This window comes from Oncorhynchus mykiss, chromosome 9 (genome assembly GCF_057628025.1).
Source record: "Oncorhynchus mykiss isolate SJ-2025 chromosome 9, ASM5762802v1, whole genome shotgun sequence".
In the NCBI taxonomy this organism is placed as follows: domain Eukaryota; kingdom Metazoa; phylum Chordata; class Actinopteri; order Salmoniformes; family Salmonidae; genus Oncorhynchus; species Oncorhynchus mykiss.
The window spans coordinates 47,910,849-47,936,358 of NC_143030.1; the positions used below are offsets into that span (position 1 = coordinate 47,910,849).

Consider the following 25,510-nt stretch of genomic DNA (forward strand, 5'->3'; position numbering starts at 1 on the left):
CTTTTTTTTCAGCTCATGAAACATGGAACCAACACTTTAGATGTTGCGTTAATATTTTTGTTTAGCATCATTTGAATTGGCCACACCCCACAGGAAGCAGAATCTGAATTGAATTTGAATCAAAGGACCTAGAATTGAAAGAGCAACTGCCCCTAAAAAACAACGTCTCAGTAAGAAAGAAGCCCTTGTGGCATTGATATGAGTCAGAAACATGTATTCTTCTGTCAAAATGTACTACAAAGTGTAAATAGGATTCTGTGTCAGCGTGGGTTCGATTCCTGCCCAAGCCCTTCTGGCACAAATAACGCAATCTCCCATTTGACTTGATGTATTAACACATTTCAAATATGGACAGTCCAGGATTATTTTACTCCTGATCTTGATAAGAAATTACCATACCGGGCACTTTTGGATAACATAAATAGTAAATAAATAAAATTATAAAAGTACAGCAACATTAGTTTTCATTCACACAGTGTCGGATAAATTGTTACAGATTGGCTGTGGTAAATGAAGAAATACTTTATTTCTAGTCTGTTCAAAAAGGACTAAATTGTTTGGATTACAATACCAACAAGAGGGCGAACATATCTTGACTGACTTTGGTTGCAAGCAGCACTAAGTTAGAGAGGAAGAGGCGAAGCGAGATGGCTCACTCTCGCCAAAATAAGTCCAGAATAAGCCCAATGTGTTTCTATGGGCTTAATATGCAGGCCTAAGCTTGTCGCCTGCATTCCTGCCTTTGGGACGACTACCGTTGTTAGGGTGGAGCAATGAGCATCTCGTCAATATTTACAGATCTGCGACTAAGGTAACATCAAAATATTTTTTTTAGGGAACGGTGATGATGTAACCAACAATGGTTGGAATTGAGATCAGTTGTGTAGGTGAATGTTGATGGTTTAACGTATATTGATGGTTTAACGAGACATCAGTTGGCGATAATCTAGTGTCATCGATGGTTGTAATAGGCCCTCATTAAAATTCATTAAAAATTATACAATTTGATTTTCTGGATTTTTTTTCTCATTTTGTCTGTCATAGTTGAAGTGTACCTATGATGAAAATGACAGGCCTCTCTCATCTTTTTAAGTGGGAGAACTTGCACAATTGGTGGCTGACTAAATACTTTTTTGCCCCACTGTAATTTCAAGTACATGTGATGGTGAATGTATACTAAAAATATTTGGAGTTTGGACACAGCAACTCATTCAAGGGTTTTTCTTTATTTTTATTATTTTCTACATTGTAGAATAATAGTGAAGACATCAAAACTATGAAATAATAAGTATGGAAACATGTAGGCACCAAAGCAGCCACCCATTGCCTTGATGCCAGCTTTGCACACTCTTTGCATTCTTTCAACCAGCTTCATGAGGTAGTCACCTGGAATGCATTTCAATTAACAGGTATGCCTTGTTAAAAGTAAATGTGTGGAATTTCCTTCTTAATGCGTTTGAGCAAATCAGTTGTGTTGTGACAAGGTAGGGGTGGTATACAGAAGATAGCCCTATTTGGTAAAAGGCCAAGTCCATATTATGGCAAGAACAGCTCAAATAAGCAAAGGGAAACAACAGTCCATCATTATTTTAAGACATGAAGGTCAGTCAATATGGAAAATGTCAATAACATTGAAAGTTTCTTCAAGTGCAGTCGCAAAAAACATCAAGCACTTTGATGAAACTGGCTCAAAAATAAAGACAAATCCTTGAATGAGTAAGAGTGTCCATACTTTTGAATGGTACTGTATGCAAATCAGACACATTTTACCATGGAATTAAATTGATGTCAATACATTTTTTTTTTTTGCATTCTAGCTAACCCTAATCCTTTTCCTAACCTTAACATACTCCTCCTAACCTGCTATGTTACAAAAAGTACATTTTTTGCCAAAAGCTGTGTCCCTTCTAGATTTACCCTTCATCCTCCTTCTCATTCCTTTCCACTTTGAAGGGTATTTTCTATTTTATTCTCCTCTCCTTTGGTTGTGCCTTTACAAGCTGTCAATAAAAAGACAACAAAAAAAACTTGATTTCTTGTATATGGTACAAAAAAGTTTATGGAGATGATACACTGACAGAGATGCTTATAGACCCATAAAAACAGAATGACATTTAGACACACACACACACACACACACACACACACACACACACACACACACACACACACACACACACACACACACACACACACACACACACACACACACACACACACACACAAGAGTAAAAGAGAGCAATGCATGGGAGGATGCTGGGGTGGACTGACCCGTTGCAGCTAGCTAAAGTTAGCTAGATCATGGTTGACACTGCAGCTACAGTAGCTAGCTAGCTTAGCCAGTTTATTTAGTGGCAACCAATAGGTAACTAGCTATTTCCACACACATCTAATGAATCTGTTTACTCTTTATGCCAATGACAAGGTGGCTAGACAAACAGAGATCAGGAGCTAAAAAACAGATTAAACTTTTTCTCAGCCAACGCTAACTAACTAGTCATTTGATTTGCACTCATCGAAACACCATTTCAACACAATAATTATATTTTAGAAATACTAATCTTACTCCAGAAATATATAACATTACAAAGGCAGAAGGTAATTAAAGCGCAACTTACCTTAGATTGTGTCTGGCTGAGAACCAAAGAATAAAAAATCCTCAGAAATTAGTTGAGTAAGAGTACAAGTACAGCCCAAAGAGAGTAAGTAGAAAAGTACTAGTTTCTCCAAAAGTTCTAATGTCAACAATGGGCCGGATTCGAACCCATGCCTGCGCTAGCATATGTGTGCCGTTGTCCGCAGCTGCTGGTGCTGAGATAAACATAAATGCATTTTACCTAATGCTTGCCTTATATATAAAATAAATAATCTAAAAACATGGATTTACCCTAACAAAAAAATACATCTACCCCCTACAAATATTGTCAATTTATTACAATCCACATAAGAATTCACACGAGACGCGTGGTAGCGTGCACGTAGCTTACATAGGCTACTTGAACTGTCGCACAGTAGACCTCCAGTCTAAGTTGTTGTATATCCTACAAACACCACTCCCAGCTGCCCCCTGGCAGCAATTCTAAATATTAAAAATCCCTTCAAATCCTCCTGCTGCAGGATTATTTTCCTCCTGTGACAAAATTGGTCATATTAAGATCCGACATCTGTAACACCTCATGACAAAGACAAATACTGTTTTACATCTTTGAGTTGTAATCAAACTAATATTCGAAATGGTATGTGTATTCTTTGCATTAATATATTTTGATGAAAGATTTGTCAAATTAATGAGACGTTCACATCTCAGTTGAATTGGTTTGAATTAAATTCTACTTGCTTCAATTCAAATAACATTCTAATTCTGCTTCCTGTGAGGTGTGGCCAATTCAAATTCAATTCAAATACACTGTTTGAATTTACTTAAACTCAGACATTCGGAATTGACCCCAACCCTGGTGTCTGCTGTCATGTAAAGAATGGTAACCATTGCCAGTGTATACACTCATATAAAACGTGTTGTTGAACAACACAATTTATGTGTAGTGTCTACTCTGACACATTTTGTGTCACTTCCTGCAATTAATGTGTAAAAAGCTGAAAACCATACAACACATGCTAAATGTGCTTGATTATTGACTTTGCAGATCCAACGTCATTGTGCATCTAGGCCACGGTCCCACACTGTGACCCACACGCAACACACTATGAGAAGTTCAACTGACAGCCTGGAGTGAGCCAGCTAGCAGGAGGAATAAGAAACAAGAACAAGGTAAATGTACTCTTTATAAGAAAAAGGTGAACATTTGATGAGGAAAACATTTTAGCCCTGTTTTATACAAATAGTAAGTGTCTCAGTTCATTTGAACCTGTTTTCCTCCATAATGCACTGTAAGCTATAAAAAATAAATAGAGTTGCACACTCAATATATATTTTTGGCATCTGAGGTAAGTTCTCCTAGAATTTGTACGGTTCTGTATCTAAGCTAGCAGTTGGCTAATGTTAACCGAAGTAAATGATTGGGCAACTTTTTAGTTCTCGTCATGTTTTATTGTAAAGATATTTTGTGTTTGTTTGGTTTTCAGCCTGGAACTAGCATCCGTTCCCTGTACGGTGTGCCTTGGCCTTCCGAACAGAGCAGCCCGCCTGTATTTGAACATTGCGAGGAACGACAACGTTGCCATCCGTCTGGAGGATGAGGGCCTAACCTGAGCAATTGACAAACTCTTCAAGCTGTACTGGGTTAGCAACTTATCATATCCTATCCAACTTCAGTCTGTTCTCCTGTATCCCAGGTACAACATTCTGAGTTGGTCTCTCTGGACTGCATATCTAACTGACTGACATAATACATATCTTGTTTGACGTGTTTCAAGAATGCTATTTAGCATGTACAACATTTGTTTCATGTAAGATTCTGTATGTGGAGCACTGTATGAATTGAATAAAGGGCTATTTGTTTTCTACATGTCTTTCCCAATCATTTACAGAATTGTAAAGTGGATTTAAGTGGAATATAATACAACGTGTAAAAAAAAAAAACATTTTTTGACACTCCCCTATGTCTAGTTAGGGATGACACGTACATTGGGTGAAAAAGAGACTCAATTCCTTTACGTTAACTTTTAGCAAATCCAATCAGTTTTCCACATTGATTCAACGTCATCACATTTTTTTAAAATGACTTGGTTTTGGACATTTAGTTGTTTGTCAATGGCAGAGCTGTCCCTAAGGCTCAACAGGAGAGAATCCTCTAATCCAGGGGAACAGACTAAAAGCTGAGCCCGGGCCGCACCCCGGTGTGCTCACACTCCAAAAAAGACCTACTGCTATCAGGCACGATAATCCTTCCCATTGGCTATTTATGGATGCAAACTGTAGAGATAATGGACTCATTATACCTTCACAGAAAACTGCCACCTTTCATTCTCGTAAATAGTTCCTTGAGATTGCCGTTAAATCAGCAGTGTATGGCTGATTCCCTCTGTCTTCTCTCAGGCTGTATACGTTATGGACAGTAGGCCTTGCTATGGACAGTAGAACAATCTACCATTCTAATCTCAGACATTGGGCCTGGCTTGAGGATGAGGATAATCTCCTCCCCTTTACCTAAAACTCATCCCAATCTCATTGTTAACCTTTAGCCCTTTTCTTGCTAAACCTTTGAGAACTTCAACCTCAATATTTTGCCTGCCCAAGGCCTTTAGCCCAGTTGAGGAGTGCAAAATAGATTGTATTTCCTTAGGTGCTGGTTTACTAAAGATGTGTTAGAACTGTACCTCATCTCTACCTCATCGCTAACCTGTGGCTCATGCCAGCCTCCCATCCCACTTCCCACTTAGCCCTTACCTGTACCTCATCCCGGTGGTGTAGGACACACACTCCCGCAGGGACACAGCGTTCATCTTCAGAAAGTCCTCCAGGTTCTTGAGCTGGGCAGCGGCACGTACCTCCCTCAGCCGCTGCATCTCGGCCAGCTGGTCGCTGCGCTGCTGCCGCTCCTCATTATCCAGAGCTTGCTCTGACAGGAAGCAGCTAAGGCCACTGCGCACGCTCTCGCTCATCGACGACAAGGACAGCATCTTACCAGTGCCGGAGTTGCCGGTGTTGCCTCCGCCGCTGCTGACGCTGCTGCTCCGCCTCATGCTGGCTACAGGAGGCCCCTGCCCGCCGCTACTGACGCCACCACCGCTGCCAGCTCCATTGCCACCCGGCTTGGGCATCTGGTGGTCAGGGACACTCTGTTGGCGGCTCATACGACGTCCGGCCCCTCCATGCCCGTGCCCACCCCGCACCTCGCTCAGGCTGCTTTTGTGTGTGCCAAACATGCCCAGGCAGCACTGCCAGTGCCCACCCCGGTCAGAGACAGTAGAGGTTTGCCACCCGAAGCAGTGTCGTCAAACGGACAGACAGGACAGACGGACTGTACGGATGCAGAGAGTGCAGTGCTGGTGCTGTGTGTGGCCACTGAGCCCCTGAGGCGAGGCGGAGGGGAGTGGGACAAAGCAGTGGCTTTAAATAGCACCTGTTCCTCTGCTCTGAGTGGGTGACAGGACAAAAACACCCCCAGCCCCATGCATCACGGCCTGTAATCAGAGCTGGCAGGCAATCCCCTCCACCAGCACCGCCACCTCGCCCCATTGTGTAAGAGACACAAACACAAGGGCGCCATTTAAAACTGATATAGGGGCTCTTCCGGGGTGGGTGTGGTCCAGTAAGCAAGGTGAAACGTGTGGTGTTACTCGAGTGTGGCACTGTCAGAAACTCTCTGGTGGCAGGAGCAAACGTGTGTGAGTGCAGTGGCATGCAAAGAGAATGTTGGGGGGAGGAGGAGGGCATAGCATTATGCCACCTCCAGCCGTGGCAGGAGGGAGTGAGAGGCAAGTTGAGTGACAACTCTCTTGAGAACTGGCCAGCACCCAATTATCTAAAGCTGTCCACTAACTTGGGATTGTGGGATTGTCAAAAAATAGACAGATGGAGAGAGAGCGGGTCGCTAGCCTTTTAATCAAATCAACTTTCAGATAAGGTCCGTCTTTGGAGAACTACATTGTAACGCCACGTGTCAACATACAAAAGTCAACAGCAAATGCACAGGGCAATGCTTTTGGCCGTTGACATGTGAAGAAATGCTGTGTAAAATGTTTACGAAGAGACCCTGCATGTAGCTCTCATGTTCAACCGTGTGTTTACATTACTACTTTCTTTCATAATTAGAGGTCACTATAGCTTCAGGCCCCGTGGAATGCTATTTTAAAAGACAAGTTCACTATTTTTAGATTCACATTCATTTTTTATTTAGTCATCCTTCTTTCTGATTCGTTTAAATACCCATTGCCTTCTTCAGCTATCGTTTGCCACTGCTTACCATAAAACAATGGTTGTGAATGTTTCACGTTCGTATACATCTCACTTCGAAGAAACATCAAATAATTGAGTAAATTTGAGGTGATCTGGTCGTTAATGTTTCAAATCTAAATGTTATAGTTATAACTGACTCAATTCCCTTCACAACAGACAATCATATCCATTCTACAAAATAGTGCCTAGTGGAATAACACCTCTTGCACAGTTTTCACATTTTGCTGGCTGAAATCTAAAAAAGGGATATAATTAGACTGTTTCAATACTTATCTACACAACCTACACCACATTTTCAAAGTGAAAGAAACATATAACATATGTCTTGATTGTGTATGACTTCACACCTCAGAGTTAATACTTGGTAGAAGCACCTTTGGCAGCAATTACATCTCTTGGAAAGCCATTCTGGTGTGTCTTTGGCTTACAAATTTGAGTAATTATCCAGCTGAAAAAAAAACTCTATCCCAGGGTTAGGTATGAAGAAGACTATCCTTTTACCTGGGCTTTAATAATTTCATGTATTTTTATCCTGATAAACTCCCCCAGTCTCTGCCGATGACAAGCCTATCCATAACGTGGTGCTGCCACCACAATACTTGAAAATACAGTGTTTTGAGAGATTCTCAAGAGACATTACTGTAATGCCTGACAGTTGCCCCGCTCTAAGATGGCCAGTGTTAACAGATTTGTCTTGTTGAGCCCAACATTCATACAGTAAAAATACTAATAGCAGAGCAATGTTTTTGAAACAGCTGAAATGTATAGACATGTGTGAACGACCACCTTGATTCAGTCTTACATTGCAAAATTTGAAATTGTGGGTTTTTGTTTATACATTGGATGAAAGCAGAGACACATAGCTACAAAATGATATATCACACACTGCATTTGAGGAACAATGGATTCTGCTTTGAAAGTTGATAAACTTGTAACCTCACTTTTGAGAAAATTGAATGTATATATTTTTCCACAAACTGGGGAGCCCTTCTTTGTCTACACCCATTCAGCATTGTTCACACCCTCTTAAGCTTTAGCTCCACCCATCTCTTTAAGGGTTGAGCAGTGTTCTGTCCTAACAACAGCAGTCAAGCACCCAAGCTAACTGGCTAATGTTGCCTAGCTTGCTAGCTACTTCCAGACACAAATGAGAGAACAGCTCACTTTGACCATTTTACTCAGCCTAGCAGAGCTGGTTAGGCTGTTTTTATTTTATCCAGAGCGTTGGTGACTGCAACTGTGCTGCTGGCAACAATTAAAACATTTTTGCCAACGTTTACTGACACCGGCCATATTCAATGGGTGTTGAGCATTCGTAAATTCTTCATTTATTCTACACTGTACACTCAGATGAGAGCGCTCTGAAATCAGAGTAGATAGCCAGAGGGAATTTACCAGCTACGTCTATCAACAGTTGTCACAGTGACATTCTATTGAAATGGTTACTTGCATTGCATTGTTAAGACATGTACAGTTGAAGTCGGAAGTTTTCATACACTTATGTTGGAGTCATTAAAACACGTTTGTCAACCAGTCCACAAATTTCTTGTTAACAAACTATCTACTTTGTGCATGACATAAGTCATTTTTCCAACAATTGTTTATAGAGAGATCATTTCACTTATAATTCATTATATCACAATTCCAGTGGGTCAGAAGTGTACATACACTAAGTTGACTGTGCCTTTAAACAGCTTGGAAAATTCCAGAAAAGGATGTCATGGCTTTAGAAGCTTCTGATAGGCTAATTGACATCATTTGAGTCAATTGGAGGCGTACCTGTGGCTGTATTTCAAGGCCTACCTTCAAACTCAGTGCCTCTTTGCTTGACATCATGGGAAAATCAAAAGAAATCAGCCAATAGCAGACATCCACAAGTCTGGTTCATCATTGGGAGCAATTTCCAAACGCCTGAAGGTACCACGTTCATCTGTACAAACAACAGTATGCAAGTATAAACACCATGGGACCACGCAGCCATCATACCGCTCAGGAATGAAATGCGTTGTGTCTCCTAGAGATGAACGTACTTTGGTGCGACAAGTGAAAATCAATCCCTGAACAACTGCAAAGGAATTTGTGAAGATGCGATATAAACATAACCTGAAAGGCCACTCAGCAAGTAAGAAGCCACTGCTCCAAAACCGCCATAAAAAAGCCAGACTGCACATGGGGACAAAGATCGTCCTTTTTGGAGAAATGTCCTCTGGTCTGATGTAACAAAAATAGAACTGTTTGACCATAATGACATTCGTTAGGTTTGGAGGAAAATGGGGGAGGCTTGCAAGCTGAAGAACTCCATCCCAACGTGAAGCACGGGGGTGGCAGCATCATGGTGTGGGGGTGCTTTGCTGCAGGAGGGACTGGTGCACTTCCCAAAATAGATGGCATCATGAGGTAGGAAAATTGTGTGGATATATTGAAGCAACATCTGGTCATAAATGGGTCTTTCAAATGGACAATGACCCCAAGCATACTTCCAAAGATGTGGCAAAATGGCTTAAGGGCAACAAAGTCAAGGTATTGGAGTGGCCATCACAAAGCCTTGACCTCAACCCTATAGAACATTTGTGGGCAGAACTGAAAATGCGTGTGCGAGCAAGTAAGCCTACAAACCTGACTCAGTTACACCAGCTCTGTCAGGAGGAATGGGACAAAATTCATCCAACTTATTGTGGGAAGCTTGTGGAAGGCTCCCGAAACGTTTGACCCAAGTTAAACAATTTAAAGTGCTACCAAATAAAAATTAAGTGTATTTAAACTTTTGACCCACTGGAATGTGATGAAAAAAATAAAAGCTGAAATAAATCATTCCCTCTACTATTATTCTGCCATTTTACATTCTTAAAATAAAGTGGTGATCCTAACTGACCTAAGACAGGACATTTTTACTAGGATTAAATGTCAGGAATTGTGAAAAACTGAGTTTAAATGTATTTGGCTAAGGTGTATGTAAACTTCCGACTTCAACTGTAGCTAGTTAGCTAGGTAAACAATGAACCTTAATCCCAACTCATGACATTACGACCCTGTATGAATCCAAAGGTAGCTAACCAACCAGGTTCAATGTTAGCTAGCGAACATAAGGCTATAAATAGCAAAGCAAATGGTTCTGAGATATGAATAATAAGATCATACACGTAGCGTTAGATAGCGAGCCAGCCAGTTAACGTTAGCTAGCTAGCTAACAGTACACTTTAACTTCAAATGAAAACGACTTTCTGTCTAAATATTTTAGACTTTTTTTAATTGAGTTTTCACCTGTTACATTCTGAAAATTGTCTTTAAGAAAGGGAAGCTCATGCTGCCCTGAGCCATCATCCAGGCAAGAAGCATGCAACAAGAAGTTGATCAACTCATCAGCAAATTATCAACATTTTCAATCGCAATTTTGCTTTTACCTCATCATAACATTCATAATATTGATCAAATTAGGTAACTTTAATACGCTGAAACGGTACTTTTATATTCGGTATGAGAGGAATAAATGTTAATGTTTCATATGCTAACATTACTAGCTAGCATAGCTACCTAGCTGTGTTATTATTTTGCAAGCTACATTTAATGTGTGTATGAATGAGAAAATCAAATCAAAGGTGTAGACCTTACAGTGAAATGCTTACTTACAAGCCCTTAACAAACAATGCAGTTTAAAGAAAATACCTAAAGTAAAAAAGAAAGATAGGAATAAAATATAATTTAAGAGCAGCAGTAAATAAAAATAGTGAGGCTAAATACAGGGGGTACCGGTACAGAGTAAATGTACGGGGGCACCGGTGTCGAGGTAATTGAGGTAATAAGTACATGTAAGTAAAGTTATTAAAGTGACTATGCATAGATAATAACAGAGAGTAGCAGCAGCATAGAAGGGGGGGGGGGGGGGGGGGGCAATGCAAAAAGTATGGGTAGCCATTGACTCGCTTTTCAAGAGTCTTATGTCTTGGGGTAGGAGCCTCTTGGACCTAGACTTGGTGCTTCGGTACCGCTTGCTGTGTGGTAGTAGAGAGAAAAGTCTATGACTAGGGTGACAAGACAAGTCTTTGACAATTTTTAGGGCCTTTGTCTGAAATCGCCTGGTATAGAGGTCCTGGATGGCAGGAAGCTTGGCCCCGGTGATGTACTGGGCCGTACTCACTACCCTTTGTAGTGCCTTGTGGTCGGAGGCCGAGCTGTTGCAATACCAGGCAGTGATGCAACCAGTCAGGATCTCGATGGTTGCTGTAAAACCTTTTGAGGATCTTAGGACCCATGCCGAATCTTTTCAGTCTCCTGAGGGGGAATAGGTTTTGTTGTGCCCTCTTCATGACTATCATGGTGTGCTTGGACCATGTTAGTTTGTTGGTGATGTGGACGCCAAGGATCTTGAAGCTTTCAACCTGCTCCACTACAGCGCTGTCGATGAGAATAGGGGCGTGCTCTGTCCTCCTTTTCCTGTAGTCCACAATCATCTCCTTTGTCTTGATCACGTTGGGGGAGAGGTTCTTGTCCTGGCACCACATGGCCAGGTCTCTGACCTCCTCCCTATAGGCTATCACATGGGATCAGGCCTACCACTGTTGTGTCATCAGCAAACTTAATAATGGTGTTGGAGTCGTGCCTGTCATGAGTGAACAGGGAGTACAGGAGGGGACTGAGAACACACCCCTGAGGGGCCCCCGTTTTGAAGATCAGCGTGGCAGATGTGATGTTACCTACCCTTACCACCTGGGGGGCGGCCCGTCAGGAAGTCCAGGATCCAGTTGCAGAGGGAGGGGTTTAGTCCCAGGGTCCTTAGCTTAGTGGTGAGCTTTGAGGGCACTATGGTGTTGAATGCTGAGCGGTAGTCAATGAATAGCATTTTCACATAGGTGTTCCTTTTGTCCATGTGTGAAAGGGCAGTGTGGAGTACAATAGAGATTGCATCATCTGTGGATCTGTTGGGGCAGTATGAAAATTGGAGTGGGTCTAGGGTTACTGGGATAATGGTGTTGATGTGAGCCAAAGCCTTTCAAAGCATTTCATGGCTACAGATGTGAGTGCTACGGGTCGGTAGTCATTTATGCAGGTTACCTTAGTGTTCTTGGGCACAAGGACAATGGTGGTCTACTTGAAACATGTTGGCATTACATACTCAGACAGAGAGAGGTTGAAAATGTCAGTGAAGACACTTGCCAGTTGGTCAGCGCATGCTCTGAGTATACGTCCTGGTAATCTGTCTGGCCCTGCAGCCTTGTGAATGTTGACCTGTTTAAAGGTCTTACTCACATCGGCTGCGGAGAGCGTGATCACACAGTCATCCGGAACAGCTGATGCTCTCATGCATGTTTCAGTGTTACTTGCCTCGAAGCGAGCATTTCAGTTATTTAGCTTGTCTGGTAGGCTCGTGTCACTGGGAAGCTGTCGACTGTGCTTCCATTTGTAGTCTGTAATAGTTTGCAAGCCCTGCCACAACTGACGAGCGTCGGAGCCAGTGTAGTACAATTCGATCTTAGTCCTGTATTGATGCTTTGCTTGATGGTTCGCTTCCGCAACACTGACCGGTACCCAGGGATGTTAAACCGGATGCGCTGGCACGCCACTATAGCCCCGCGGCTACACCCCCAGACGCTGAGACCTTTCCCTTTGCTTCAAGATCATTAGCCCCTCTGCTGTTCGTTCTCCGTTGCCCCATACTCTCCATATACTTCCTACTTTTCATGTGTCTAGATGTAAACCCATTTCTCACAGCCCTTCTTCTTCTTTGTCGAGTCAACCATCGTTTTGTCTCAGCTACTGTTTTTCCCTAGTCTCTCGATTTCTTGCCCTCCAGGTTTTGACCCTTGCCTGTCTCTGCCTGCCTGCCGTCCTGTACCATTGCCCACTACTCTGGATTATCGACCCCTGCCTGCCTTGACCTGTCGTTTGCCTGCCCTGTTGCTGTAATGAACCTTGTTACTTCAACACAGTCTGCATTTGGGTCTTACCTGAAACCTGACAATTCAAGAGTGTAGCTAATATGTTTTAGAAGAAAATGTATTTGCATTGTTGAATAGTTTGCAAGCTTACTGGCTAGTCAGTGGCTACTGTGAGCAAGAATGTCACGTTGCCAGCCACAACAAAAGATAAGGCAAGGATGCCATGTAAATTGAAATCTTGTGGTTCTGCCTCTCCTTAAATGTTTGTCAATGAGAATAGGCACTTACCGTAAAACTTAAATTGATAGCCTGTGCGTTTATTTGCTTAAATCACTGAACACAACAGACGCTTATTAGAGACAGGCTTCTATTTGAGCCAGGCATCTATTTCCTTAATGCACACAGCTTTTGCTGATTTTCCTAGTTAATTGTTTCATTCCAGCATTCACTTCCAGTATTTTAGTCGATTTCTGGGGGGTTTGTTTCCTGTTTTTGTGCTTGCAAGTTAGCTAGCAGTTCTCAGCTGTTAGCAGCCAATGGCAAGAAGTTTCTTACTGGTGATAAATACAGATGATTGCCATAATTTTTTCAAGTCATTACAGAATTATTTAATTTAACAAATTAAACAATAAACATTGTAAACAATTAATGGTAACCCAGTAAACAATTAATTTAGACCCAGCGTTTATTTGAAACTGGTTTATTTGCTGAAATGTGTTCCGTTGCCCAGAGACTCAGCGTTTAATTGTAGTTGTACGGTATTCAAAATGATTCACAGCTATAATTGCTACCAAAGGTGCTTCCACCAAGTACTAACTCTTGGGTGTGAAGACATGCGCAGTCAAGACATACATATTTTTTTATGAAGAAACATTTATATATATTTTCTTTCACTTTCAGAATGTAGAGCAGGTTGAATAGATACATAGGAATATTTTTTAATTGAATCCCTTTTTAGATTTAGTTTTAAGGCAGCAAAATGTGAAACTTTGCAAAGGGTGTGTAGAATTTCACTAGACACTGTATCTATCTGAACGTTTTGTAACATTGCACCCTTCTGAACAGGCCCCAGATCAATTATGTTATAAACCATCAGGACTGTTCACACCTCCTCTGATACAGTACATAGCATGTAAATACTGAATTCAGTCCAACTAGAGAAAACACTACACTCGCCAACCACACCAAATCTTAACGGAGGACATACATTACAGTAATACCTCTGGGTCCAGACACAATCTAAATGAAACAACATATGTTGTACGATGTCATTTTTCAAACAAATCTAAAGCATCTTTGTGTTTCTCCCTCCATGACAGTCAGCCTCCATCTTCCCGACTAGCAGCCAACACAAGCCCCTACTGAGCCATGGGAAAGAATCGACTAAATTTTTCAAAAGCCTCCTCTCCCTATCCCTTCTTCATGACTAAGATAGAAAACAGCAGCAGCGAGTCTGCCTTACTGGCTGACTGAGGATTTGCAGCAGTAGTCATGCTGAAGTCAGTGTCCGAGGATTGGGAAATAAATCAATCCAACCATCCATCCTCCCCTCCACCACCCTGCTCTCCCTACCCAGCGTGCTCTTGGCTGGACACAGGGTCCCACACACAGTCCAGGCCATGGGCAGCATCTCCATGCAGCATCCACCCCTTCCCTTCCTCCCTTCATCCCTTATCCATCCATTCTTCCCAACATTAGCTTGTGTGAGGCTAACACTTACCCTGTTCCGGGTAGGGGGCCGACTCATGTAGGGGTTTTGCACCACGCTAGCGCTAGTCATTCAGACGACTGATGGTGGCCCGAACTAACAAAAATGAAGATATCTTGTCACCGCCCCAAAAGTGACAAGAGGAAGAAGCGCAGAGGCGTCAAGCTGGTCTACTAATTGTCCAGGACAGTTACAGCAGTTACAGTGGTGTGCCAGCCAGTGAGCAACGGCCAGCACTGCACCCCCACCTTTTCCTCTCCTCCTCCCCTCACCATGACATGTCAGACAGGAAGTGCTTTTTGTGCCTATCAGAGGACGCCTTTCTGTTCTACAAACACCAGCAAAATATTCCCCCAAGTAAATTATTCAGGTCGCTTTTGCACTAAAAGCTTTTGATTGTCTGAACCACTAGAAATACATTTTTTGCCTGTTCCGATGTATGTGTGTGTATATAAAATGTAAAACACACCCTCACTGGCTCCATGCATACTAAGGGGCTAGAGGAAGATAACCTACAGACAAGGGGCGAATAACATAATTTGTAGGACTGCAAGTTAATCTCTTATGAGGGGCCAATGATTAAAATCATTTTATAGTGTTTAATGGGATGTTGCATAGTTAGTTGCGGTCTGGGGGCGCAGAAGGCGTGTGTGTGTGTGTGTGTGTGTGTGTGTGTGTGTGTGTGTGTGTGTGTGTGTGTGTGTGTGTGTGTGTGTCTGTGTGTGTCTGTGTCTGTGTGTCTGTGTGTGTCTGTGTCTGTGTGTTTGGTTTTACTATCCTTGTGGACCAGAAGTCCTCACAAGAATGGTAAAATAAGGAACATTTATTTTGCCAGTCCCCACAAGGAAAAAGGCTATTTTAGGCTCAGGAGTTCAGTTTGGGGTTAGAATTGGGGCTTGGGCTAGAATTAGGGTTAGGAGTTAGGGTTAGGTTTAGTGTTAGGTTTAGGGTTAGGGTGTAGTGTGTGTGTGTGTGTGTGTGTGTGTGTGTGTGTGTGTGTGTGTGTGTGTGTGTGTGTGTGTGTGTGTGTGTGTGTGTGTGTGTCAGTCACATAGCACCTTGGACATAAACCATGTTTATGCCTGCTCTGTAAAGTTTCTTAAAACACCACTCTTCCATCACTGCATGAACTGCTCTTTCTCCATAACTCATTGGGCCTGTGAATCATTTCAAAATCTTCCTTCCATCCATCCAACAAGGTTGGAATTGTATAACCAATAAGAGTCCAACCAAATACCAATCAGTGATCCACTCACGGAGAAGAGGAAACATTCAAACACATTGTACTAGCTCCTCTTTCATACTGAAATCACTGTCCAACTTCCCATCAATACAAAGATAGCCATCAACGTTGTACCACTTGGAAGTACAAAAGCACGGCTGCATAAAGTCTGCAGTTCCAACGCAGTGTTTCTCCACACAACTAACAGGACCAGGTTTGTCTGAAAATTGTCCTATCTATTATTTAGAATCTACCATTTGCCAGCCATGTCCCAGCCAACCCTAAATAGAAAACTCTGATATCCATTGGTTTACTGCTTGGTACTTTTTAATGGAGTCTTTAAGTTCGCTGCTGTCGGAATGTGTCAGTTTGTAACATCCCAGTGCTACCCACGGGTAGAGGGTAAGGAAAACGTGTGTGTGTGTGTTTGAGTGCATGTGTGCACATGCTCCGTGGGTACCTGCTACCCCCTGGGCCATTAGCCAATTCATATTGATTGGAAAGACTGGCATAGTTATAAGAAATATAATAGCTCCACTATGCTCTCCGGTAGGCTACATGTCATTTTGCCATATTGTATTGCATAGCTATCCAATCCTCGGGGCAGTGGGTTTTGTCGACGGTGCCTAAGGGTTTCATTGGAATCAAAGGGGACACAGGTCGTCAGAGATAATGTGGTTTTACATTGTGCTTGAGATATGTATACAGTACATACACAGGTTACTGTCAAAATAAAGGAAACGCCAACATAAAGTGTCTTAATTGGGCGTTGGTTCACCACGAGCAGCCAGAACAGCTTCAATGTGCCATGATATAGTGTCTGGAACTATATTGGGTGGATACAACACCATTCTTCCACAATAAATTCCATCATTTGGTGTTTTGTTGATAGTGGTGGAAAAAGCTGTCTCAGGCACCTCTCCAAAATCTCCCATAAGTGTTGAGATCTGGTGACTGAGACACAAGCATACATACACACGCGCGCGCACACACCCTTTACACCCATATGCTCCTTTGAAACGACTCTTTCAAAGTCACAGAGAACTCTTCTTCTAGCCATGGAGGCCACAACAATGGGCAACTGGTCATTTTTATACATGACACTAAGCATGATGGGATGTTAATTGCTTACATGTAATTAACTCTGGAACCACAGTCGTGAGGAAGCAACTGCTTTCAATATACTTTTGTATCCCTAATATACTGAGGGGTTTCATTTATTAAGCAGCTACATGTGAATGTGTTTGACATACAGTACCAGTCAAATGTTTGGACACGCCTACTCATTCAAGGGTTTTTCTTTATTTTTACTATTTTCTACATTGTAAAATAATAGTGAAGACATCACAACTATGAAATACACATATGGAATCATGTATTTGACATTCTTCAAAGTAGCCATCCTTTGCCTTGATGACAGCTTTGCACACTCTCGGCATTCTCTCAACCAGCTTCATGAGGTAGTCACCTGGAATGCATTTCAATTAACAGGTGTGCCTTGTTAAAGGTTAATTTGCGAAATTTCTTTCCTTCTTAATGCGTTTGAGCCAATCAGATGTGTTGTGACAAGGTAGGGGTGGTATAAAGAAGATAGCCCTATTTGGTAAAAGACCAAGTCCATATTACAGCTCAAATAAGCAAAGAGAAATGACAGTCCATAATTACTTTAACTTCACTAGGGTAGGGGGCATTATTCGGAATTTTGGATGAAAAGCATGCCCAAATTAAATGGCCTGCTACTCGGGCCCAAAATATATGATATGCATATAACTGGTAGATTTGGATAGAAAACACTCTAAAGTACACATCACTGGCAAACTGAAATGATCCACCCACACAGACAATGTGGTGAATAAGGCGCAACAACGCCTCTTCCACCTCAGGAGGCTAAAGAAATTTGGCCAAAACCCTCACAAACCTTTACAGATGCCCAATTGAGAGCATCTTGTCGGGCTGTATCACTACCCGGTGCGGCAACTGCACTATCCACAACCGCAAAGCTCTCCAGAGGGTGGTGTGGTCTGCCCAACGCATTACCGGCGAGGTCAGTACAGGAGCATCAAAGCTGGGACCAGGAGACTGAAAAACAGATTCTATCTCAAGGCCATCAGACTACAAAACAGCCATCACTAGCACATAATAGACGGCTGCCTATAGAAATATATTAGGAACCACTAGCCACTTTAATAATGTTCTGTATCAAGCATTACTCACCTCATATGTATAAACTGCACTCCACACTGTTCTACGGTATCTTAGTCACTTTTAAATTGTTTACATATTGCATCACCCATTTTATATGTATATATTGTACTCTACACTTTGCCACTGTATCTTAGTCCAATGCCGCTCTGACATATATGTATATATATTCTTAATCCATTTCGAACTTAGATTTATGTGTATTTTGGGTATATTTTGTGAAACTGTTAGATATTACTTATTAGATATTACTGCACTGTCGGAGCTAGAAGCACAAGCATTTCGCTACACCTGCAATAACATTGCTAGACACGTGTATGTGACCAATACAATTTGATTATATTTGAAGCACTTTTGGCAGCAATTACAGACTCGAGTCTTCTTGGGTACGATGCTACAAGCTTGGCACACATGTATTTGGGGAGTCTTCGAGCGGGTTCAAGTCCGGGCTCTGGCTGGGCCACTCAAGGACATTCAGAGACTTGTCCCGAAGCCACTCCTGCGTTGTCTTGGCTGTATGCTTAGTGTTGTTGTCCTGTTGGAATGGTGAACCTTCGCACCAATCTGAGGTCCTGAGCACTCTGGAGCAGGTTTTCATCAAGGATCTCTGTACGTTGCTCTGTTCATCTTTCCCTCGATCCTGACAAGTCTCCCAGCCCCTGTCGCTGAAAAACATCCCCACAGCATGATGCTGCCACCACCATGCTTCACTGTAGGGATGGTGCCAGGTTTCCTCAAGACGTGACACTTGGCATTCAAGCCAAAGAGTTCATTCTTGCTTTCATCAGACCAGACAATATTTTGGGAAACTCCAAGCGGGCTGTCATTTGCTTTTTACTGAGGAGTGGCTTCCGTCTGGCCACTTTACCATAAAGGCCTGATTGGTGGAGTATGCAGAGATGGTTGTCCTTCTGGAAGGTTCTTCCATCTCCGCAGAGGATCTCTGGAGCTCTGTCAGCATGAGCATTGGGTTCTTGGTCACCTCCCTGACCAAGGCCCTTCTCCCCCGATTGCTCAGTTTGGCTGGGTGGCCAGCTCTAGGAAGAGTCCTGGTGGTCCCAAACCTCTTCCATTTAAGAATGATGGAGGCCACTGTGTTCTTGGGGACCTTCAATGATGCATAAATGTTTTGGTACCCTTCCTCAGATCTGTGTCTCGACTCAATCCTGTCTCTGAGCTCTATGGATAATTCCTTCAACCTTCATAGCTTGCTTTTTGCTCTGACATGCACTGTCAACTGTGGGACCATAAATAGGCAGGTTTGTGCCTTTCCAAATAATGTCCAATCAATTTAATTTACCACAGGTGGACTCCAATCAAGTTGTAGAAACATCTCAAGGATGATCAATGGAAACAGGATGCACCTGAGCTCAATTTAGAGTTTTATAGCAAACGGTCTGAATACTTGTTGTTTTGGCTCTGTACTCTGTACTCCACTTTCAAATGTCATATCCCCAAGACATGCTAACCTCTCATCATTACAATAACAGGGAAGGTTAGCATTGTTTGGGGGGGTATGATATTTGTGAGTCTGTAACTTTTTCACTCATCATTATTAACAGATCATTCAGGATTATCTGTAATCATGGTAGCATCCAGATAAATGTAGAATTGTTTAAAACAATATTAGATTCTTATTTACAATAAAAGTGACTCCAAATGACACCATACATGATTTACCATATATTTATATTGGGCACAAAATAATCTGAAACACAACCAAAACAAACAGAATATGCATCCAAACAATTTGTAGTGTTTCACCCTGATCTGTTTCACCTGTCTTTGTGATTGTCTCCACCCCCCCCCCCCTCCCGGTGTTGCCCATCTTTCCCATTATCCCCTGTGTATTTATACCAGTGTTTGTCTGTTGCCAGTTCGTCTTGTTTGTCAAGCTTACCAGCATTTGTCCTGTCACCCTTTCCCTTTTACAGCGTTTTGGCCCTGTACCCGCCCGCCTGACCACTCTGCCTGTCCCTGACCCTAAGCCTGCCTGCTGTCCTGTACCTTTGCTCCTACTCTGGATTACTGAACTCTGCCTGTCCCTGACCCTGAGCCTGCCTGTCATCCTGTACCTTTGCTCCTACTCTGGATTATCGACCCCTGCCTGTCTTGACCTGTCGTTTGCTTGCCCCTGTTGTTACAATAAACATCGTTACTTCACACATTCTGCACTTGGCTCTTACCTTAATACCTGATACAGTATGTAGATTCACAAGCGTCATGTAGTCATTGTGTGCTATGAATATGGGACCAAATATTTCACTTTTTACGACTTTAATACAAATGTACAGTCGTGGCCAAAAGTTTTGAGAATGACACAAATATTAATTTTCATAAAGTTTGCTGCTAGTGTCTTTAGATATTTTGTCAGATGTTACTATGGAATACTGAAGTATAATTACAAGCATTTCATAAGTGTCAAAGGCTTTTATTGACAATTCTATGAAGTTGATGCAAAGAGTCAATATTTGCAGTGTTGACCCTTCTTTTTCAAGACCTTTGCAATCCACCCTGGCATGCGGTCAATTAACATCTGGGCCACATCCTGACTGATGGCAGCCCATTCTTGCATAATCAATGCTTGGAGTTTGTCAGAATTTGTGGGTTTTTGTTTGTCCACTCGCCTCTTGAGGATTGACCACAAGTTCTCAATGGGATTAAGGTCTGGGGAGTTTCCTGGCCACGGACCCAAAATATCGATGTTTTGTTCCCCGAGCCACTTAGTTATCACTTTTACCTTATGGCAAGGTGCTCCATCATGCTGGAAAAGGCATTGTTCGTCCTGGATGGTTGGGAGAAGATGATCTCGGAGGATGTGTTGGTACCATTCTTTATTCATGACTGTGTTCTTAGGCAAAATTGTGAGTGAGCCCACTATCTTGGCTGAGATTCAGTTCATTTGCATGGCATTAATTGATTGCAATTCATCTGATCACTCTTCATAACATTCTGGAGTATATGCAAATTGCCATCATACAAACTGAGGCAGCAGACTTTGTGAAAATTAATATTTGTGTCATTCTCAAAACTTTTGGCCACGACTGTATTGTCCCAATCATTTTGGTCCCCTAAAATGGGGGCAGTACGGACAAACGGTGATGTAATTTCTAAATATAGATGAAAATACCCTCAAATTAAAAGTCAATCTGCACTTCAACTGCATGGTCATTGTATCATTTCAAATCCAAAGTGCTGGAGTACCGACCCAAAACAACAACAAAAAATGGTCACTGTCCCAAAACTTTTGGAGCTCGCTGTATATACAGTGCATCACTTGTTCAACATTTTGTTGTGTTTCAGCCTGAATTTAACAGGCTGTAAAAAAAAACTGTAATTTCAATGTCTGTGATAAGAGAAAACTGAGGTTTGATCAACAACATTGTAGTTACTCCTCAATACTAACCTAATTGACAGTGAATAGAAGGAAGCCTATACAGAATACAAATATTCTAGAACATACATCCCTTTTGCAACAAGGCAGTAAAGTAATGTTGCAAAAAATGCGGCACTTTGAATACAAAGTGTTATGTTTGGGGAAAATTCCATACAACACATTACAGACAAAATCCAAGAAGTTTAGGCTGCTTTCTGCCAGACAATGGGAGATTAATTCACCTTTCAGCAGGATAATAACCTAAAACACATGGGCAATTCTACACTACCGTTCAAAAGTTTGGGATCACTTAGAAATGTCCTTGTTTTTGAATGAAAAGCAAAAGTCCAAGTGATCAGAAATACATTGTAGACATTGTTAATGTTGTAAATGACTATTGTAGCTGGAATTGGCAGATTTTTTATAGAATATCTACATAGGCGTACAGAGGCCCATTATCAGCAACCATCACTCCTGTGAAGAGTGAAGAGGCACCTCCGGGATGCTGGCCTTCTAGGCAGAGTTGCAAAGAAAAAGCCATATCTCAGACTGGCCAATAAAAAGAAAAGATTAAGATGGGAAAAAGAACCGCCCCCTCCCTCTGCACCAGCCTTTTCTATGCATCATCCCCCTACCTCCCTCTCTGTTACACCCAGTCTGCTGTGGTCAGAGAGGTCGTAAATTCCCAGGGAAGATCCTGCCTCATGGCCAGACAGTATAGAGAGAGAGTGAAGTTTCATAGAGAGAACAAATGAATTTCTTCCACATCACAGAAGTTGAGGTCCAAACAACATTTATGTTCTGGAGAAGGTATAAAAGATCGGTGAAGAATCCAGCTACAAACTGGTCCATTTGGTACAATTTTGTGAAACTCATGGGAGACAATATGGCCACATTACCATAACGCTGTTTATACAATAGCCTCAGATATGAGGCTTGCATCTAATTGCTGTAAAGGATGAATGAGGAAAGATTAAACTATTTGTGAAATTATGGGATGCTATGTAATGATGTAATGTGAGAGAATTGTATTTCTGTGTAAAGTTTCACTTAACCTTTCTGATCTCCCCATCCCGGATCCGGGATCGTGAATACAGACTCAAGCTCATTACCATAACGCAACGTTAACTATTCATGAAAATCGCAAATGAAATGAAATAAATATGCTAGCTCTCAAGCTTAGCCTTTTGTTAACAACACTGTCATCTCAGATTTTCAAAATATGCTTCTCAACCATTGCAAAACAAGCATTTGTGTAACAGTATTGATGGCTAACGTAGCATTTAGCATTAGCATTCAGCTGGCAACATTTACACAAAAAAACAGAAAAGCATTCAAATAAAATCATTTACCTTTGAAGAACTTCAGATGTTTTCAATGAGGAGACTCTCAGATAGCAAATGTTCAGTTTTTCCTGAAAGATTATTTGTTTAGGACAAATCGCTCCGTTTTCTGCGTCACGTTTAGCTATGAAAAAACCCCTGTATCCAGGATTGTGTAAATCTATCAGCAAGCTCATTAGCATAACACAACGTTAACTATTTATGAAAATCGCAAATGAAATGAAATAAATATGCCATCTCTCAAGCTTAGGCTTTTGTAAACAACACTGTCATCTCAGATTTTCAAAATATGCTTCTCAACCATAGGAAAACAATCATTTGTGTAAAAGTAGCTAGCTAGCGTTAGCATTTCGCGTTAGCATTTAGCGTTAGCATTAGCGTTAGCATCCAGCACGCAACATTAACAAAAACATAAAAGCCTTCAAATAAAATAATTTACCTTTGAAGAACTTCTGATGTTTTCAATGAGGATACTCTCAGTTAGATAGCAGATGCTCAGTTTTTCCAAAAAGATTCATTGTGTATTAGAAATAGCTCCGTTTTATACATCACATTTGGCTACCAAAAAAAATCTGAAAATTCAGTCCTCAAAACGCGAACTTTTTTCCAAATTAACTCCATAATATCGACTGAAAACATGGCAAACGTTGTTTAGAATCAATCATCAAGGTGTTTTTCACATATCTCTTCATTGATACATCGTTCTTGGACACATGCTTTCTCCCCTGAATCAAATGGTAAAGTAGAAGCAGCTGGCAATTGCGCACCGAATTCGACGAAGGACACCAGGCGGACACTTGGAAAATGTAGTCTCTTATGGTCAATCTTCCAATGATATGCCTACAAATACGTCACAATGCTGCTAAGACCTTGGGCGAACGACAGAAAGTGTAGGCTCATTCGTTGCGCAATCACAGCCATATAAGGAGAGAATGGAAAACAGAGCTTCAGAAATTCTGCTAATTCCTGGGGGATGCATCATCTTGGTTTCGCCTGTAGAATGAGTTCTGGGGCACTTACAGACAAAATCTTTGCAGATTCTGAAACTTCAGAGTGTTTTCTTTCCAAAACTGTCAAGATGCATATGCATAGTCGAGCATCTTTTCGTGACAAAATATCGCGCTTAAAACGGGAACGTTTTTTATCCAAAAATGAAATAGCGCCCCTAGAGCTCTAACAGGTTAAGTCACTGGCACGCCCCCATGAACACAGTTAGGACCTGGCGTTATGAGACAGCCTTTTTCTGCTCTTCCGAATAAAACCCCCACCTTGAGAATTCTATCACCAGACCATGTTTCTCTCAATTACGAGAGGACAAAGGTTGCAGACCAGCTTACCTCGATAACGAGAGGGCCAAGGTTTGAGACCAGACTGCTGAATCTTTTAACCATCCCACGTGGTTAAATTCTTAGCCTATCGATACCGACAGAATAAGAACAAGTCTTTGAAATTAATTACTAGTCTGGAGCTAGGAATTCGGTATCATTGAACGGGAAGACCGACAACCGCCGAAACATCTATTCTATAACGACATGAATGAATGTCACTCTGAACTGACCATTCTAACGACAGAGAGAGAGAGAGAGAGAGAGAGAGAGAGAGAGAGGGCAGACAGACTCTCCAAAAGAAACAAACTTTTCAACAGAGATCCCGATGACACACTGAGCGTAAATATATATATATTGCTTTGCAATTGTTCCCGAATGAGTGAGCGTTCATGTTCAAAGGATTAGCATTTCAATTGTTAGAATTATAAACTTTGTAGTGACTTCTCAGCTGACCCCCACTCCCCTTTTGTCTAACAAGCCGCCATGCCGGTTTAGCCCACTAGGGCACATTCCCCTATCATTTCTTGTAACCATATTTACTTTGTTTGTTTGTGTGTGCACTTCTGTGATTGTTTAGTTAGTTAATAAATAAATGAGTTAAGACAATTGATGAATGGATGACTCATAGTGAAAACTGGGTTTGTGCAGATTATCAACAATTTACGACGTTTGGAATGAGACTAACGTGACGGAAAGAAGAATTCATTAATCAGAAGACTAATTGATCAGATATTAAAATATCTGAAAAGTTGTATTAGGAAAATTATAACTTTGTAATCGGAATATTTTCCTTGGTGCCCCAACTTCCTAGTTAATTACAATTACATGATTAATCAGTTTAATCGCGTAAAAATAATTACAGAGAGTTGTTTGATAAATAATTATTCAGTTTAATGATGCCAAAGACACGACACTAGTCTAAAGAAGGCCAGTTTTATTGCTTCTATAATCAGCACAATAGTTTTCAGCTGTGCTAACATAATTGCAAAGGGGTTTTCTAATGATCAATTAGTCTTTTAAAATTATAAACTTGGATTAGCGAACACAATGTACCATTGGAACACAGGAGTGATGGTTGCTGATAATGGGCATCTGTATGCCTATGTAGATATTCCATTAAAAATCTGCCGTTTCCAGCTACAATAGTCATTAACAACATTAACAATGTCTACACTGTATTTCTGATCAATTTGATGTTATTTTAATGGATAAAAAAAATTTGAAAGAAGGTCATTTCTAAGTGACCCCAAACTTTTGAACGGTACTGGAGTTGCTTACCAAGACGACAGGGAATGTTCCAGAGTGACTCAAATCTACTTCAAAATCTATGGCAAGACCTGAAAATGGTTGTCTAGCAATACTGTCAATTAATATTTCTGTATTTTATTTTCAATAAATTTGCTAACGTTTTTAAAAACACGTTTTCGCTTGATCGTTATGGAGTATTGCATGTAGATGGATGAGATTCTTTTTTTTATTTAATCAATTTTGAATTATATCTGTAAGACAACATAATGTGGAATAAGGGGGTAATAAAGGGGTATGAATACTTTCCGAAGGCACTGTACCTACTGTATATATACTGAGTATACAAAACAT

At 41.4% G+C, this 25,510-nt stretch overlaps 1 protein-coding gene across 7 annotated transcripts in view; it reads right to left on the minus strand.

The window, feature by feature from the left end:
• Nucleotides 1-25,510, minus strand: part of LOC110532151 (voltage-gated potassium channel subunit beta-2) — a 116,160-nt gene that overhangs the window by 75,296 nt on the left and 15,354 nt on the right. For 3 of the 7 annotated variants that reach the window (XM_021615795.3, XM_036988063.2, XM_090184360.1), the window contains exon 1: nucleotides 5,348-5,988. The exons of 3 other annotated variants lie outside the window; for them this stretch is intronic. In XM_021615795.3, the coding sequence (XP_021471470.1) occupies nucleotides 5,348-5,826 (479 nt within the window). In that variant the 5' untranslated portion in view covers nucleotides 5,827-5,988. Of the gene's footprint in view, nucleotides 1-5,347; nucleotides 6,089-25,510 lie in introns of those variants that run through there. One more of the 7 variants, XM_090184361.1, reaches the window with a different exon arrangement.